Source organism: Esox lucius, chromosome 25, assembly GCF_011004845.1.
Source record: "Esox lucius isolate fEsoLuc1 chromosome 25, fEsoLuc1.pri, whole genome shotgun sequence".
NCBI classification, from domain to species: domain Eukaryota; kingdom Metazoa; phylum Chordata; class Actinopteri; order Esociformes; family Esocidae; genus Esox; species Esox lucius.
The window spans coordinates 1710305-1729671 of record NC_047593.1 but is presented as its reverse complement, the minus strand read 5'-3'; the positions used below and the strand labels follow the sequence as shown (position 1 = coordinate 1729671).

General features: G+C 38.8%; 2 protein-coding genes across 3 annotated transcripts in view; one reads left to right on the top strand and one right to left on the bottom strand.

The window, feature by feature from the left end:
* usp53b (ubiquitin specific peptidase 53b) overlaps positions 1–1968 on the top strand; it is an 81833-nt gene extending 79865 nt beyond the window's left edge. For both annotated transcript variants that reach the window (XM_020043923.3, XM_020043921.3), the window contains exon 19: positions 478–1968. The gene's annotated coding sequence lies outside the window, so the exon portion shown is untranslated. The remainder of the gene's footprint in view (positions 1–477) is intronic.
* Positions 1969–8536: 6568 nt separating this feature from the next.
* fabp2 (fatty acid binding protein 2, intestinal) lies at positions 8537–13005 on the bottom strand. The gene is made up of 4 exons (XM_010901966.5): positions 12919–13005; positions 12438–12610; positions 11312–11419; positions 8537–8607 (listed from the first exon to the last, which is right to left on the bottom strand). Exons 1-4 carry the CDS (start codon positions 12983–12985, stop codon positions 8557–8559), a joined length of 399 nt encoding a protein of 132 aa, XP_010900268.1. The 5' UTR covers positions 12986–13005; the 3' UTR covers positions 8537–8556.
* Positions 13006–19367: the final 6362 nt, after the last annotated feature.

Genomic DNA, 19367 nt, shown 5'->3' with positions numbered 1-19367 from the left:
ATGCATGTAATTTACTACTCCATCTGCACTGTATGCAGCTTGTAGTATCGACTGAGCATGTCTTGATTAAACAAGACAAACTTTAATGTGCTAAATGAAATGAAGTGCAAAATTCTACTTTATTTCTATGTACATATTGATATTTCATCCTAGTATACTAGTGATGTTGATTGGTTAATTGCATGTGAATCCAATTTCATTTGTTCTAATTCATAGGATGAATATTATTAATAATGTTTATTCATAGTATTTTTGTTGTTGTCTTCATATCAAAAATGGTGTGAATTAAAACCTATTTAATATATTTAAATAAATGAACACATGCTGGCTGGTGTGGGACCCCAAACCAAATTTTGCTCTGGGCCCTTGAACTGCTAGGATCAGCCCTGCATACTCTGTTAGATAGCTATACTGTACTGTAGGTCTGTCACATATGATTCATATCATAATATTCATATGTCATCCTTTCATTTTAAGGTCTTACTGGAAAAAGCTGTTGAACTGGATGCCGAAGAGTCTGAAGACTGGAAAGGTTTTGCTCAAGAACTTCAACTGAAATCAGTGTCAAATGCCAAAACACTGATAAACTGGGTTAAAGTCATAGTTGTAAGTATTTTGAAGTAAGATACTGTTGATTTGATAGTCCACTTTTACAGAGATATCTGTTCCGTTGTGTTGACAGATGAGTGGAAAGTTGAAAAGACAAGGGTTTACACAACAAATGCAATGATTACCTGTTAAATCACAACTCACTACAGTATGACATAGAACTCTGGGATCAAGAGGTTCAACAATTGTTTTATGTAATGTGCATCCCTGATTGTGTGGCTGACAAAATGTCAGAATATAAGCGCCAAATTCAGCAATCTCAAAATTCAAACACTATGATTGTGTTTGTATACTTGTTAAATTGCTGAATGGACAACCGTATTAATGTTAGCCAACCTGCATGAGGATTTATAAAGAGGTATCAAAAGTGCTGTGTGAACAGTACAAGCATGCGCATGGCAGAGTTTACATTTGTATCAAAACATCATCCAAATTCCAATTTTACTTAAAGGATAACTTCCCATTTTTTAAACTTGAACATGTAACTATTCTATAAATGCTAGACAGAAAAGTTTACATAAGTGTTATTTGGCTGTCCTTTTTGGTGAACTCTTCTAAGAACCCTTTTGTGTTCCATGTTAAACAATGTTAGAAGGTTTCTGCATTTAACCAAAAAAGGTTCTACATGGTACCCAAAAGGATTCTTAGAGGAGTTCTCCCAAAAGGCCAGCCAAATTATCAATTTCAATTTCTTATATATATATATATATTAATTTATACTGACACTGCAGCAGATACATAAAATTAATTTAAAAATGCCACTGTTAACATAATCAATTATACCCACAACAAAATAATGGTAATTAGAAACCTACCACGTGTGGGCAAATAACCTCATTGATTTGAAGGTGATTGATATGGTTTAGCAGTATTGAACATGGTGAGGGTGCCACTATCATCCCTAAAGATACAGTAGTAGTGGCTTTTCAAGCAGATCCAAAATGGATCACAGTTTCTATGGCCTCAACATGGCCTGAAGACTTCCTTCAGAGCAGAGGTAAATTGAGTTTTGTCTGAAAAAGTCTGAAAAGGCTAAGATATCCTTTCAGTTGCCATTGTAAATGTATTATATTTTTGGATGAGGCTGAATGAGGCCAGGAGCCAAAGGCATTGATTTGATCCGATCGCAATTTATAACTATGCAGCATTAAAGTCAAGTCCATTTTCATTATATGCTGTTGGCCTCATTCAAAATTGGCTTTTAAAGCTGCAATGCATAACCCATGACCAATGACAAATCCAAGCCAAGATGAGGAACACTATGCAAGCATGATTGTGTTAATATGTTTTGGTCAATGACACCAATATTCTCACAATTTCAGGTGCAATTGATGTAATTTTTTGGTCATTTTTGTCTTTTTAATGACACAGAAGAAACATAACTTCAACACAGTTCACATTAGAATACACTTCACACAGTTCCAGTGGTCAATGGTCATATCCTGTTCAAAGTCAGGGACCAAAACATCTCCCACTTATTTTAATGTTTGTCACAAATATTTGTTGCATTTCCAATTGCAAAATAACGTTTTGGTTATCTACAGAGCTGACAAGATAATTACCAGTTATAGTTATGAATAAAACATTAAAACTTTTACAGATAGTAACATTTATAAAACACCCTAGTGTTGTCAAAAAGCTTAGGGAAATAAATGAATTGACAGCACTATGAATGCCAGGACTGAACTTGCATGATGTTAGTTCTAACCATGTTTCCAGGCTATATTGTGTTGGTTTACATTTATTTTGAAGTCCAAATCAGGAGGAAGCCATTGCAGATTGTCCTTTGAATGTTGGCATTTGGTTTCCACAATGAAAAACATTTGCTGAGGAAACTAATTATAATATTTCATATAGATGGGATAATACTGATTTCTAAACACTTGAGCTGTTGATTTACAGTACGTAACAAGTGCTTACATAATGTGCCATTACAAATTAAATATATTATTTATAGTTTGCACATGCAAAGTATTCTTTTTGCTAGAGGAACATGTAACATTCCAAATATCTTAACATTTTGTACAAGGCAAAATTAGAGTCACAGATATATATTAGAATATTGTGGAAACTTTCATTTTCCCCCATAATTCAAATCAAAAAGTGACACCTTCTTATATTCTAGATTCATTACACACAATGTGAAAAATGTCAAGCCTTTGTTGTTTCAGTCTTGATGATTATGGTTTACAGCTCATGGAAATCAGAAATCTAGTATCTCAAAGTATGTTAATTCATGCAATCAGCCTGTGGCATTGCTGAGGTGTTATAAGCCCAGGTTGCTTTGATAGCGGCCTTCAGCTCATCTGTGTTGTTGGGTCTGGTGTATCTCATTTTCCTCTTGACAGTACCCCATATATTCTATATGGGGTTCAGGTCAGGCAAGTTTGCTGGCCAATCAAGCACAGTAATACCATGAGCAGCAAACCAATTATCAGTCGTTTTGGCGCTGTGTGCAGATGCCAAGTCCTGCTAGAAATGGAAATCAGCATCTCCATTAAGCTTGTCATCAGATGGAAGCATGAAGTGTTCTAAAATCTCCTGGTAGATGGCTGCATTGTTTCTGGACTTGATAAAACACAGTGGACCAACACCAGCAGATGACATGGCACCCCAAATAATGACTGCAGAAACTTCACACTCTACTTCATGCAACTTGGATTCTGTGCCTCTCCACTCTTCTTCCAGATTCTAGGACCTTGATTTCCAAATGAAGTGCAAGATTTACTTTCATCTGAAGAGAGGATTTGGACCTCTGAGCAATGGTCATGTCTGTGTGTGGTGACTTGATGCACTGACTCCTGCCTCTGTCCACTTCTTGTGAAGCTCCCCCAAGTTTCTTGAATCAGCTTTGCTTGACAATCCTCTCAAGGCTGCGGTCATCCCTGTTGCTTGTGCACCTTTTCCTACCACACTTTTCCCTTTCAGTCAACTTTCCATGAATATGCTTTCATACAGCGCAATGCGAACACCCAGCCCTTTCAGCAATGACCTTCTTTGGCTTACCCTCCTCATGGAGTGTCTTAATGAGTGTCTTCTGGACAGACTGAGAGGTGGAAGGCTCAGGGAGTTAATTAGCTGATTAGAGCTCCTCTCAGATTAACATTTCTGTATTGTAAATGATTTATCATCTAATATTTTGAAATACTGGATTTTTTATTTCCATGAGCTGTATGCCATAATCATCAAGATTGTGCAATCAATCTAGAATATATGAAGGTGTCACTTTTTGATTAGAATAATCGAAAAAAACGAACTTTTCCACAATATTAAAATTCTTTGAGATACACCTGTATAATTTGTGGCAAATTAATATACCACAAAAATTGTCTTTACATCAAAACACTCATACAGCAATAGGTATAGATGTTAGATATACATTATATTTACAGATACAGTGTTCTACATACAGTGGGGAAAACAAGTATTTGATACACTGCCAATTTTGCAGGTTTTCCCACTTACAAAGCAGTCTGTAATTTTATCATAAGTACTCTTCAACTGTGAGTGACGGAATCTAAACAAAAATCCAGAATATCACATTTTATGATTTTTAAGTAATTAATTAGCATATTATTGCATGACATAAGTATTTGATACATCAGAAAAGCAGAACTTAATATTTGGTACTTAAACCTTTGTTTGCAATTACAGAGATCATACATTTCCTGTAGTTCTTGACCAGGTTTGCACACACTGCAGCAGGGATTTTGGCCCACTCCTCCATACAGACCTTCTCCAGATCATTCAGGTTTCGAGGCTGTTGCTGGGCAATACAGACTTTCAGCTCCCTCCAAAGATTTTCTCTTGGGTTCAGGTCTGGAGACTGGCTAGGCCACCCCAGGACCTTGAGATGCTTCTTACAGAGCCACTCCTTAGTTGCCCTGGCTGTGTGTTTCGGGTCGTTGTCATGCTGGAAGACCCAGCCACGACCCATCTTCAATGCTCTTACTGAGGGAAGGAGGTTGTTGGCCAAGATCTCGCAATACATGGCCCCATCCATTCTCCCTTCAATACGGTGCAGTCGTTCTGTCCCCTTTGCAGAAAAGCATCCCCAAAGAAAGATGTTTCCACCTCCATGCTTCACGGATGGGATGGTGTTCTTGGGGTTGTCCTCATCGTTCTTCTTCCTCCAAACACGGCGAGTGGAGTTTAGACCAAAAAGCTCTATTTCTGTCTCATCAGACCACATGACCTTCTCCCATTCCTCCTCTGGATCATCCAGATGGTCATTGGCAAACTTTAGATGAGCCTGGACATGTGCTGGCTTGAGCAGGGGGACCTTGCGTGCGCTGCAGGATTTTAATCCATGATGGCGTAGTGTGTTACTAATGGTTTTCTTTGAGACTGTGGTCCCAGCTCTCTTCAGGTCATTGAACAGGTCCTGATTTGTAGTTCTGGGCTGATCCCTCACCTTCCTCATGATCATTGATGCCCCACGAGGTGAGATCTTGCATGGATCCTCAGACCGAGAGAGATTGACCGTCAACTTGAACTTCTTCCATTTTCGAATAATTGCGCCAACAGTTGTGGCCTTCTCACCAAGCTGCTTGCCTGTCGTCCTGTAGCCCATCCCAGCCTTCTACAATTTTATCCCTGATGTCCTTCTACAGCTCTCTGGTCTTGGCCATTGTGGGGAGGTTGCAGTCTGTTTGATAGAGTGTGTGGACAGGTGTCTTTTATACAGGTAACGAGTTCAAACAGGTGCAGTTAATACCGGTAATGAGTGGAGAAAAGGAGGGCTTCTTAAAGAAAAACAGGTATGTGAGAGCCGGAATTCTTAGTGGTTGGTATGTGATCAAATACCTATGTCATGCAATACAATGCAAATTAATTATTAAAAAATAATACAATGTGATTTTCAGATTTTTTTTAGATTCCGTCTCACACAGTTGAAGTGTACCTATAATAAGAATTACAGACCTCTACATGCTTGGTAAGTAGGAAAACCTGCAAAATCGGCAGTGTATCAAATATTTGTTCTCTCCACTGTATGTTTTTCTATTTTGCGCACCTGCACATGCGTTGAACCAGGTGTGCAATTTATCTTTTTTCATTTTGATATACAGTAAATCACAGAAAACTAAATATAACTACAGTAAGTGCCTAGTTGTTTAATTTAGCTGTACTCTGAGGTGGCTATTCATAGATGTAGTAATGGATCCTGTCAACATGTGGCCTAAAAATTTCCCTAAAATATTCAATGTATCTTCCATCCATAACAAGGCCTAGACATTCCCTTGCAGAATAGTGCGCAGCTGGTGATATATGGCCCTTTATGTAAAATATATTATATAATATAGATGTGTGTATGTCCCTTACTTAAACCAGAGCAGAGAGGACCTCTGTGGCAACAAACCTGTGTCAGATAAGAGAGAAAATAAAACTGGTGATTTGGCTTTGAATGTGTATTTATTTTTTGTTAATGTATATAAGTAACTAAAATATAGAAAATGCATTCTTAAAAGCCCTACCCATGGAGCAACAGTGGGGGGTGCTGTTTGATTCCCTCTACAACTATGAATGTCTTAAGACAGACTGGTACAAAATATTTGAACCAATTGTTTGGGCACAAAAAAAGTTGACGTTCAGGAATCACTAGATGGGAATACCAACCCACTGAACATATCTGAAAAGCCACCTCATGTTAATGAACTAGCTCAATAAACTAACCAGGTTTTTAAAAAATATTTCAGTTTCCTGTGATGTAGAAACAGTGCATTAGACTTAGACTTTAATGTTAAAATAATATTTCTCATTAATACAGTTTTGCTCCAAACTAGAGATATATATTTGTGACTCTGACTTATCCCGCTGCAGCAATGTGTTTTAACCCTAATGGACTGTTACAAAAAAATGTAGGACATGGTCATCAATGGCCAAAACCAAACTGCAGGTAACTAAGGGTGTTTAAACTTTCTATGTAAATTCCTTAAAGAGGCTCACAGACAATTTGTTGTTTAAACTTGCACAATCAATTAGCAAAAAAATAAAAATAAACTCAATTATTTAGCAACAGAATTCCTTGTTTGAAAGCAACTTTTCAAAAGCTGTGTGGTGTCATTTTGAATAATGCAAGCAAAACCCATGTGTGCCAGCCCGTTAGCAATTTGAATTCTAACAAGATGCACATCGACATAATTGTTTACTCAGGCCTATCCCGTTATCCAGTGAAGATGCTGGATGGGCCTAACAGCTCAGTGCCACAGCAGAAAGGGAGAAATATACAGAAAGAAAGCAATGACTTAGTGCAGTGTTTCCCAATTCAAGTCCTCAAGAACCCCAGCAGTACACATTATCATTCTAGCCCTAGTCAAGCACAGCTGAAAACGAATTACTAGGCTGTCATTGAGTTGAATTGTGCTTGTCCAGGGCTACAACAAAAATGTGTGCACTTAGGGGTACTCAAAGACTGGAGCTGGGATCCATTGACTCTTTCAGGGACTCATTTTGTCTCTTATAGCTGTTAATTTTAGATCTACTGGCTGAAAATATACGAAGGTAACTGAGAGCCTTTTTAACATCCCTGATATTTCAGGTCCTACCTGTTGACTTATTGCGGGAGGAAAAGTAGCATCTATGGGCAGAATTATTCAAGAGAAACAAGCAATTTAATACATTGATGCCATATTTAAGTTAGTAAAACAACATTTACATGTTTTGTGGTCTATGCAATGTATCAATATATCCAAAATTGGGTTTGGTCTTAGATATTTTAAATATATTTAAATGCATGCAGCTTCAAAATTCAGTTTTACTATTATTCCTGTTAAAAGTATTTTTGGTATGGTTAAATAAGTATTGACAATGTTGACAATGGCTTTCAAATACCTTTGGGCTAAGATAAAAAAAAAAAACGATGACCTAACCACAATGGATGTGATAGTATTTATGCACAATGTTTCTGGCCTGTAGATGTATGAGTCCCATTTGTCTTTCTAGAGCAACAACAATATTTGTTTAATTTCTCACTGTTTATATTATTTTTTTATTTGCTTGTAAATATTGGTTATCAAATTAATCATGTTATGTACAATATATTATTATCTGTAAGTGTTGCATCAGCGAAAGGTTTTAAATTGTTTTTCTCACTGGCTATATTTGGGAATATGGACTTCGTATATATTGCTCTGCTGTTGTATCTGGAGTGCCTTTGCATTTTTTCCATGAGAAAGTTTAACAGGTTCCATTTGAAAAGAAATGTACAGTATAGCTGACTGTGTACACTTTATATTTTTTGGAGATGCCTATGCATTTATTTTTATTCATTGTTTAATAAACTTAAGATTATGCAATCACTACACCTATTTTTCATATAGAACTCCGGGAAAAATTAAGAGACCACTGCACCTTTTTCTTTACTTTCCAAAAAAGCTGAAAAGGATAGTTTTGAGTGAGGAACAGAAGCGTTCAATTTGCAGTGGTCTCTTAATTTTAACCCTTCTGTTCCTCACTCAAAACCTTCCTTTCTGACTTTTTTGGAAAGGAAAGAAAAAGGTGCAGTGATCTCTAAATATTTTCTGGAGCTGTATCTGTTGTAGTCCTCAAAAATCTACCTTAATTTTGACTGATCATGGTCAGGTGTGCCAGTTTTCCATTAAAACAAAAACCATCCAAGGCTGTGGAGAGGGTACGGAAATTAAGCATGAGCACAATGAACCTTGAAATCCCCCCGAAAATAATCTGAATTAAGAATGTTGAGAAATTTAGAAAATCAGTCCATCAATTATTTTGAAATGTTTTTTTTTATTTGAATATCAATTCTTGAAGTGTAAATTTAACCTGCTTATTACGAACAATGCATTTTGTACCGATAAGAGTTAGGTAAAAGCAGGTCCGGAGTTGGTTAAGAAAAGAAATATACAACGTTCACTGATACACTGGCATTGTTCTGAAAACAAAATATTGCTCTTTTTGTTAGTGATTGGGTTGTTTGACCAGTATCCTCTAAACCCTCTTGAAAATTCTCTTGGCTTCCACGCCATCGTAGCTGTAGCTCTGTTGGAGAAAAGGTTTAGTTGCATTAATCTGACAAGATACATCCCCTGGAATGTCGTCTGTATTACATAGTTGGACACAAGGATATCTGAGATAAAATACAACCACATTCATTAATAATTGTAACCCAATTTAACAAATCACACAAAACATGTTTTACTTTCAAACCATTTATCACAGACCTACAGGGGTCTCTTTTACCATAATTATTGTTGCAGTGCATGAGACACAACTACTGGAAATGTGTGCTCTGGTCTTTGGCCGCATTGCTAAATTCCTTGTTACCAACTGTAAAGCATGGATGTGGACACAATAATGGTTTAGGGCTGCTTTGCTGCCTCTGGGCCTGGGCAACTTGCCATCATTTAGTCAACCTTGAATTATTGTAGCAGAGAATTCTTGAGGAGAATGTGAGGACATCCATCAAAAAGCTGAAGCTGAACCAAACATGGATCTTCCAACAGGACAATGATCCAAAACACACAAGCAAAGCTATAACAGAATTGTCTCAAAATCATGAAATGGGGGGTTACGGAATGGCAGAGTGAGATCTCAATCTTATTAAAAAGGAGGGCCGTACATGCATGAAACCCCCTCAAACTTGACACAGTTGATGCAGTACTGTAAAGAAGAGTGGTCAAATATTCCTTCCCGTTGAGGTTAAACACCAATAGACAGTACCAATAATTAAGTTATTTCAGCAAACGGGTGTAACACCAGCTAATGAAGTATTTATTCCAAACTATGAAATTGCACTTCTGTTTATTATAATTGCATACAGGTTTATAAGGTTTCAGCAGTAGGGTAGTAGGGGGTAAAGAGGCCCCTGGGGTAACTTGGCCCACCCATGTAATTCACAAAAATGAACAAAAGTGACCAAAACATTTCCCTGGCTGCTACGGATCTTGCTTAACAAAAAACAAAAAACCTTAGGACATATTTCCACAAAACAATGCTGACCTAAATTGATTTTTATTTTTTACAATTTTTTCAATATTTCCAGAAATGTTTCAATAAAGTAGATCTATAAAAAAAAGTATGTAGTAGAAAAGTGTTCAGATAAATAATCCACATGTTTAGAGAGAACATTTTGAATACTTTTTCAATAAAGTAGTAATATGTTTGATGTGTGTGTTGGGGGTAACTGCCCCCCCTTCTACAAGGGTTAACTGGCCCCCATATCATATGTTTCCCCTAGTTCTTCACCAGGTTTGCACACACTGCAGCAGGGATTTTGGCCCACTTCTCCATACAGACCTTCTCCAGATCATTGAAGTTTCTGGGATGTTGCTGGGCAATACATACTTTCAGCTCCTTCCAAAGATTTTTCTAGTGAGTTCAGGTCTGGAGACTGGCTAGTACATGGCCCCATCCATTCTCCCTTCAATACGGTGCAGTCGTCCTGTCCCCGTTGCAGAAAAGCATCCCCAAATGATTATTTTTCCACCTCCATGCTTCACAGTTGGGATGGTGTTCTCTGGGTTTTACACATCCTTCTTCTTCCTCCAAACACGGTGAGTGGAGTTTAGACCAAAAAGCTCTATTTTTGTCTCATCAGACCACATGACCTTCTCCCATTCCTCCTCTGAGTCATTGGCAAACTTCAGACGGGTTTGGACATGCGCTGGCTTGAGCAGGGGGACCTTGCGTATGCTGCAGGATTTTAATCCATGACGGCGTAGTGTGTTACTAATGGTTTTCTTTGAGACTGTTGTCCCAGCTCTCTTCAGGTCATTGACCAGGTCCTGATTTGTAGTTCTGGGCTGATCCCTCACCTTCCTCATGATCATTGATGCCCCACGAGGTGAGATCTTGCATGGAGCCTCAGACCGAGGGGGATTGACCGTCAACTTGAACTTCTACCATTTTCTAATAATTGCGCCAACAGTTGTGGCCTTCTCACCAAGCTGCTTGCCTATCGTCCTGTAGCCCATCCCAGCCATCTACAATTTTATCCCTGATGTCCTTATACAGCTCTCTGGTCTTGACCATTGTAGAGAGGTTGGCGTCTGTTTGATTGAGTGTGTGGACAGGTGTCTTTTGTACAGTTAACAAGTTCAAACAGGTGCAGTTAATACAGGTAATGAGTGGAGAACAGGAGGGTTTCTTAAAGAAAAACAGGTCTGTGGGAGCAGGAATTCGTACTGGTTGGTAGGTGATCAAATACTTATGTCAAGGAATAAAATGCTAATTAATAATATAAAAATCATAATGTGATTTTCGGGATATTATTTTTAGATTCAGTCTCTCACAGTTGAATTGTACCTATGATAAAAATTATAGACCTCTACATGCTTTTTAAGTAGGAAAACCTGCAAAATCGGCAGTGTATCAAATACTTGTTCTCTCCACTGTACCTCCCTGTTACCCTAGTACAGAAAAATATTTTCTAAAAAATATTTCATCAAATATCAAAAAATGTATAAACTGCATCCATTTGGTTACCTGATAGTTTATTTCGCCTAAGCCTAATCATCATCCGCATTTCTTTTTTGTGTCCATATGTAGACAATGTTCTTAGGGAGGCTATTACCCCATCTTACCCTATTTGTTGAACTGGGTTACCTTTATCAATGAATGCGGTTGGAATATAGCTCAAATATCCACATGTCCAAATATGTTACAAGAAAGAACACTTTACAGGGGGTTTATTTCTATTTTTCACACTTTTCACAAAGAACACTTTTATCTGAAGCTATCTAACCTGTATAAGTTCGTCTCCAACGATGGTTCGGGTAGTGTTCAGCACCTTTCCATTGTCCTTTCTGGTAAATGTGCCTTTCAGTATGTCACTTTCCATGGTCCATGTACCCTGATGGGTGAAAGGTCAAATGATTTATGTGAGTATCCTAAAGCCAACTAGTTACTGATTACAAGAAGCAATTGCCAATTCATTTTTTTATCTTTTGTGTATTTTTTTTTTTATTGCACATCTGATAATGATGTAGAAATCATAGATATTACAGTTGTACCTACAAAAAGCATCCCTACAGAGTTCCTCAATTAAAGACCTCTTTAAAGAATAATAAGCAAAACAAATTATGCAACAATATACTCAGAACAATTATTCAACATCATAACTACAATTCTAGACATCAAGGTTCTTAAATACTGGAGGCGTTTCAGTTTTTTGTGAATATTTTCAATGTGGTGATTATCAGATCTGATGATGTGTTAAAAATCTTGGCAAAGACACTGATCTGTTATTAGACGGTATTGATTTGTGGATCCGCAGGAGCTGGTTGCACCAGCTGTCAGGTTAAAATAAATTAGCAAACAGAAACTGGTTATAAATTGGTCATAATTCAAACAGATAAATAACAAAACATTTTTTATTTCCTATGATTTCTTGACATATATTATTATTGAAACTTTTAGCAAGTCGTTAACACTCAAATCTTATGTATCAGCAGGGGAGCAAATAGTCTGTAAATAATAACCTATGTTCCAAACCAATTATAGCAGACCATACATACTGAAGCAATGTATTGGGAATGCATCCTAACTGTTTTTTTATATAGATTTTGGAACATAACCAATTATACTGATGGACTCGGAAAAAAAACCATCTAATTTTACTTTACCTTCAAATGCATTTGAGCACAGAAAAACTTTGTATTTTCGAAATATCAAATATTAATGAAATCTTTCGGATTGTATTGTATTATTTCTTGGAATACAATGTGATATTTTTACATTTACAGTATGTTTAAGTAATCTAGCAGATGGTCTTATTTAGAGCAATTAAGCTTTGCCTCTTTCACAGCTATTGTAAGAATGAGTACACTATAGCTGCAAAGAAGCTGTAATACTATAAATGCATTGCTTACTGATAGCATTGTCCCGTCTGCAAGGGCATATTCAAATGTGACTCCCAGAGTAAATTCTATATCCAGTGTCCGGAATGCACTGGTCTCCTTCACGACAAACTTGTTTCCAGTTTGTTCAAGATTGATTTTGAGGTTATCGTGTGCGGCCAGCTTCCTCTTGACCATGTTGATACCTATAAACAGACACACAATCCATCTTTCCAACAAAAAATGTAATTTAAGCATGAACAAACAATATTTGACCTAGTTGACATGCACTACATTGTATCCCCTGGCTGGATGATGCAATCCTTTTATAATGCAAGGTGCACATCAAGTTTCAAAAACATAATGATCTAGTCTGAAGACACACTACTGAAATGCCTTTGGTACACATTTTTTATTGACTGTAGGTCCATTAAACACAAATTGTATATGAAACCTATATAAACTAAACTGCCTTTACCCTAAATCACTTTTCAAAAGATGAATGATCTTTTACCCATTTGCTCCATGAATCTCTCATAATTTTCACTTCGGTCTATTTTCCAAGTGCCGTTGAAGGTCATGGCTGCTGGATATGGTTGAGTGGCTCTACTCTGAGGAGTGACCTGCCTTAGCCTATCATCTGCTCTTTTATACTGTGGCCTGTCCTAGCTCATTCTGTTATCTCTCTCCCCTATCTCAAATGCTGATGTGGCCGTGTAAAGCTCATGATAGAATATATTCTCTCAAGGCTACACAAGTCACTGGTATCTCCTGAGGATTGTGGGAGTTGTTTCTTCAATGATAATACCATATGTAGACATATTATTCCAACATCCTCTGCCCTTGACTATAACACAGTAGATTATGGTTAAAGACATCTGTTTACAATGGCTGTGCTTCTGATGTATGGGATTTGTTATAAAAACACAAAAACACAAGCGCACACTCCAGATAACACACAAATCATTCGCTATCACATTTTCTGGATTAAATCCCCACTCTTCTGTAAATCCCCATCTTCTTCAAGAGTGGGGATTTAATCCAGAAAATGTGATTGCGAATGTAATTATTAACAGAACAACAAAGGTATAGAAATTCTGTGTAATACAAGATATAATTACATTCAGACACTACCATTCAAAGGTTTGGGGTCACATGGAAGAAACCTTATTTTTTAAAGAAAAGCACATTTTATGTCCTTTAAAATAACATCAGATTGATAAGAAATTAAGTGCAGCATCAGCTATTGTGGGTTCAGTTACAGGCTTAAAATGTCAAGAAACAAATAACTTTTTACTGAAACTTTTACTGAAAACTGAAAGTCTATTCTCGTTCTGAAAAATGAAGGCTATTCCATGTGAGAAATTGCCAAAAAACTGAAGATGTCATACAACGATGTGTGTTAATCCCTTCACAGAACAGTGCAAACTGGCTTTAACCATAATAAAAAGAGGTGTGGGAGGCCCTGGTGCACAACTAAGCAAGAGGACAATTACACCGATCAGCCATAACATTATGACCACCTGCCTAATATTGTGTAGGCCCCCTTTTGCCGCCAAAATAGCTCTGACCTGTCGAGGCATGGACTCCACTAGACCTCTGAAGGTGTGCTGTGGTATCTGGCACAATGACGTTAGCAGCAGGTCCTTTATGTCCTGTAAGTTGCAAGGTAGGGCCTCCATGGATCGGTCCTGTTTGTCCAGCACATCCCACAGATGCTCCATTGGATTGAGATCGGAGGAATTTGGAGGCCAAGTCAACACTTTGAACTTGAATTGTGTTTCTCAAACCCTTCCTGAACCATTTTTGCTTTGAGGCATGTTGCATTATCCAACTGAAAGAGGCCAATGCCAGCAAGGAATACTTTTGCCATGAAAGGGTGTGCATGGTCTGCAACAATGGTGGTACATGTCAAAGGAACATCCACATGAATGGCAGGACTAAAGTTTTCCCAGCAGAACATTGCCCAAAGCGTCACACTGCCTCCGCCAGCTTGCCTTCTTCCCATAGTGCATCTCGGTGCCATGTGTTCTCCAGGTAAGCGACGCACATGCACCCAGCCATCCACGTGATGTAAAAGAAAATGTGATTCATCAGACCAGGCCACCTTCTTCCATTGCTCCATGGTCCAATACTAATTCTCACGTGCTCATTGTAGGCACTTTCAGCAGTGGACAGGGGTCAGCATGGGCACCCTGACTGGTCTGTGACTACACAGCCCCATATGCACTATGTATTCTGACACCTTTCTATCAGTATCAGCATTAACTTTTTCAGCAATTTGAGCTACAGTAGTTCGTCTGTTGGATCGGACCAGATGGGCCAGCCTTCGCCCCCCACATGCATCAATGAGCCTTGGCCATGACCCTGTCGCTGGTTCACCGCATTATCTACCTTGGACCACTTTTGATATGTACTGACCACTGCAGACCGGGAACACCTCACAAGGGCTGCAGTTTTGGAGATGCTCTAACCCAGTCGTCTAGCCATCACAATTTGGCTCAGATCCTTACGCTTGCCCATTTTTCCTGCTTCATACACATCAACTTTGAGGACAGAATGTTCACTTGCTGCCTTATATATCCCACCCACTGGGACAGGTGAAGTGAATAACACTGATAATTTCGTTATCATGGCACCTGTCGGTTGTCATAATGTTATGGCTGATCGGTGTACATAAGAGTGTCTAGTTTGAGAAACAGACACCGCACAGGTCCTCAACTGGCAGCTTCATTAAACAGTACTCGCACAAAACCAGTCCCATTGTGTCATGGTGCGGTGAGCAGCAGCGCCACCGTGCCATATATTCTCAAGTACCCATATCTTACGAACACATCCCGGACTGTCACATGTTTCCCATCTTTCACACCAGGTCCCAATTGTCATCATTTGTATGTGTATATATGTTTCCCCTCTGCTCCCCACATTGTGGATCATTGTTGCTGTTATGTTTGTTCATTTAATCGGTGAGTGTTGTTTAATGTACTGTTTGAATGTTAGCTGTTAAGACGCGCTGTCACGCACTTTAATATCATTCAGTCATTAGTATCGTTGTCTGTTCGTGTTCGGTTTGTTTTGTTTGTTGTCATTAAACCCCACGAACGATAGAAATGCCTGCACCTGGTTCCTCCTTCAACACTACACCACAACTAGACCATTACAGAATGATCCACCAAAACCTAAACCAGCAGGCAGTCCCTCCAGGACCGAGGCCTCCCCAATAATTTTTTAGGGGGGGGCTATGGGGGTGCCCGGTGGTTGGGCGGAGTGAGGACTGGCAGGGCTTCAAGGACCCGCCGTACCGGTTCTCGCTGCCTGAAAAAAAGTCCCCGGCCAGCTTGGTGTGGGCACCCCCTCTACGTCCGGAGGCCTCCCCGGTCTTTGGGCGGAGCGAGGACTGGTGGGGCTTCAAGGACCCGCCGTACCGGTTCTCGCCACCAGAGGTAAAGTTCCCGGCGCCCTCTCCTGTCCCGGCCGCCCCGGCGCCCTCTCCTGACCCGGCCGCCCCGGCGCCCTCTCCTGTCCCGGCCGCCCCGGCGCCCTCCTCTGGCCCTCCGCCGGCTGCCGACCCTCCGTCGGCTCTCCCGGCCTCTGGCCCTCCGCCGGCTCCTGATCTTCCGCCGGTTCTGCCTCCCCGGCCTGTCCTGACGGCTCCGCCGCCCTGGTTAGTCCCGGCTGTTCCGCCCCCTTGGCAGGTGTGTGCCGATGGGGGTTCTGCGCTGCCCCTTCTAAGCACTGTTGGTGAGAAAAAGAAAAATCTCAGACTGGCCAAGAAAAAGAAAATTAAAAAGATGGCAAAATAACACAGACACTGGCCAGAGAATGTTGGAAAAAACGTGTTATGGCCTGATTTAGATGTTCAGATCACAAAGAAAACATTTGTGAGATGTAGACCAGATGAAAAGATGCTGGAGGATTCCTTGACCCCATCTGTCAAGCATAGTGGAGGAAATGTGAAGTTCTGGGGATGCCTGGTTTGTAGTAAAGTGGGAGATTTGTACAGGGTAAATGGTATCTTGAAGAAGGAAGGCTATCACTCCATTTTGCAACAACATGCCATACCCTGTGGATGTCGCTTGATTGGAGCAATTTGGAGCAAGGGACACTGATCATGATCAAGCTGAGGCTGATATTCCTTCCCCATCAACCTTAATGGCCCAATCTTTACCCAAGTTAGAGGCCACAATTACTCATTGGTGGGACAGCTCTGTAAGCCACCAAACAGGTTTCCTTTTTAAGCAAAGGACCATGTTGAACTGAGCTGTAAAACATGATAAAATGAAGAATTAAAAACTGAAGCATGACTAGGTCAGTTAGAATTGAATGTGGGATATTTACGTGTGCACTTTCTATTGAAAAGGATGATGTTAAGTTGTGCAGTTGATTGGTAATCGTATACGTTTTCTGGACCAAGACCCAACTTGTAGGATTTTGTACAAGACTTTAACACAATTACTGAACGTAAGACTGTGTTTGTCTTCATTCATTAGATATACAGTTATAGCACAGTATATACAGAAGAGGATCTATCCACAAAATTAATTTGCCCTCTCTCCCGAGTCCTCCATTGACACTGTGTCCTTTGTTGAGGTTGGTTATTCTGTTATGTTGTAGACAGTGCCAGGGCACAGACACTGGGAGAACAGAGGAATTCACAAAATAATACGTAAAAGAACAACATGGAAAGGAATCCAAACAATGACAAGACACATGAGGGAAAAAGAAACTTATGTAGGGACAGTGATCTGAAACATAGATGAGGGACAATTTCATTATTATACCTTAATTTCAACAAGGAACACACACTGAGACCAACGTCTCTTTTACAGCTGGGCCCAGCGTATACATGTTTACGCATACAGTTTCGATTAGATTAGAATCAACTTCATTGTCATTGAACAGTACAATGACAATACAACGAAATGCATTTAGCATCTAACCAGAAGTGCAAGCATAAGAGGGCAGGAAATGTACAAGTATAAGTTAGCACGTGCAACTGAAATGCAAGGATAGCAGCAATGGCTCAGGGATCAGCCCTTCTCTCTGTAACTGGACTTTGGACATCCTAACCAACAGACCCAAGTCTGTCAGGTTAGACAACTTCACTTCTTCCATCCTGATACTGAACACTGGTGTTCCACAAGGTTATGTGCTGAGCCCCCTCCTGTACCTATTACTACAGATTGTAATTGTATGTATAACAACATGTATTGTATTATGTTTTATTTCTGTTTGGACCAGAAATAAATCTGTTTGGATGAAAGTTGGAAACCTCATATTACTAACAGAAGAGAACCACTCCAAAACAATGGAAATGGATAATAAAACAATGTGGTGAAATAGTGAAGGAACCAAAAAATGTAAGAGTCCATAATGTGTTACCAATTGAATTAATCTTTCCTATTTAGTTTAGACATTTACATACTTCATTTCTGTTCTAGTAGGCTATCATGGGTATTTTAAAGATTAAGAGATGTTTCTGTAGGGGTTGAATGAAGGGACACGGGGGTTTCTTTTACTGCCTGGCTTACTGACCCTGTAGATAACATCACTGTCTTCTGAAATGGCCCCAGAACAGAATAGAAAGTGTCCCTAATGGTTAGGCGGATATTCTACAGGACTAGTTCTGTTTCTTTAGCTCAGAAAAAAAACCCCACTAGTTGAGTTTTAGGATACAAACCAGTGTGCAATTTGGGAAAGGTCTTTTGCATTTTTTCCTGAACTCTGCATGCTTCTCTGCTCTTGGAAAGACCTCAAATATCTGGAGTACTTTAAGCTTAGATATTTGTACTGTAATTGTAATACTCTATATACAGGTCCGGGAAAAATTAAGAGACCACTGCAAATTGAACGCTTCGGTTCCTCACTCAAAACGTTCCTTTTTAACTTTTTTGGGAAAAGAAAGAAAAAGGTGCAGTGGTCTCTTTAATTTTTCCGGAGCTGTATATTAAATACATTTGTTACATTAATTAATTAGGAATTAATACATTAATTAATTAGGAATTTGGAATTAATCAAAAACGGGTCAAAATCCAGTTCTTTCAATAGTGATTAATTCATTCCTTCCCAGATCCATATTCTCATCCAATCCATCATTTGGTGTTGGTTGAGATTCATGGCCACTTACAGTACACACTTGATATATAACATTTGATGCAATGGTTATGATGCAATTAATAACAGTTTGCCTGCTCATAAATGTTTACACAACCCTTTTTGTGCCAAAGAACCCAGATTGATGTGTTGAAATGTTGGCAAATATTCCATCAGAAAGGTGCAGCGAGCAAGATTATTTATGGGTACAACAAGTACTTATCCTGTTGTTTTGGCCAAAGTATTTGTCACTAAGTATTAAATCCCAGTTGTCTACAATTACTCTATGTCTTAAAATATTAAATATTAAACTTAACTCCAATCCATAAGAAATAGTAAGTAATCGATTTGGACTCCAATCCAACAAGTTTAAAATGATATTAGCTCTGATATATATTGAATAGGAAATATACATTTGTTGTGTCATATTATTTCTTTACAAATACATTATTTCTTTAGAAAATTGCAAGGGTGTATATTTGCCCACATCCATATTGTTACAAAATACCATAGGCACTGATATATACATTTAGTCTATTTTTCTTTTAAATTGTATTGTTTCAAACTCTCCTTTTGAGTTGTATTATAAGAAATGTGTTACATCACGCTGCCTGAAAACCAAATGTTCCTACAATTCCATTGGCCAAAACTTCACTTGCTGCAAGGTAAATTAATATGCTATTAAATTATTCCCCACAATCCTTTGATCAGATTAATATATGATGAGTTCTGGTATCTTCCACTTTTTTGTCTTCCTACAGAGAATTCAGTCGAATTTCACAGCAGGAAATATAGTCTAAAAGAAAGTGTGGATACAAATACTGACTAAAAGATATTATCCCCTTTGTTCAGTAGCTCGTCATATAGCCA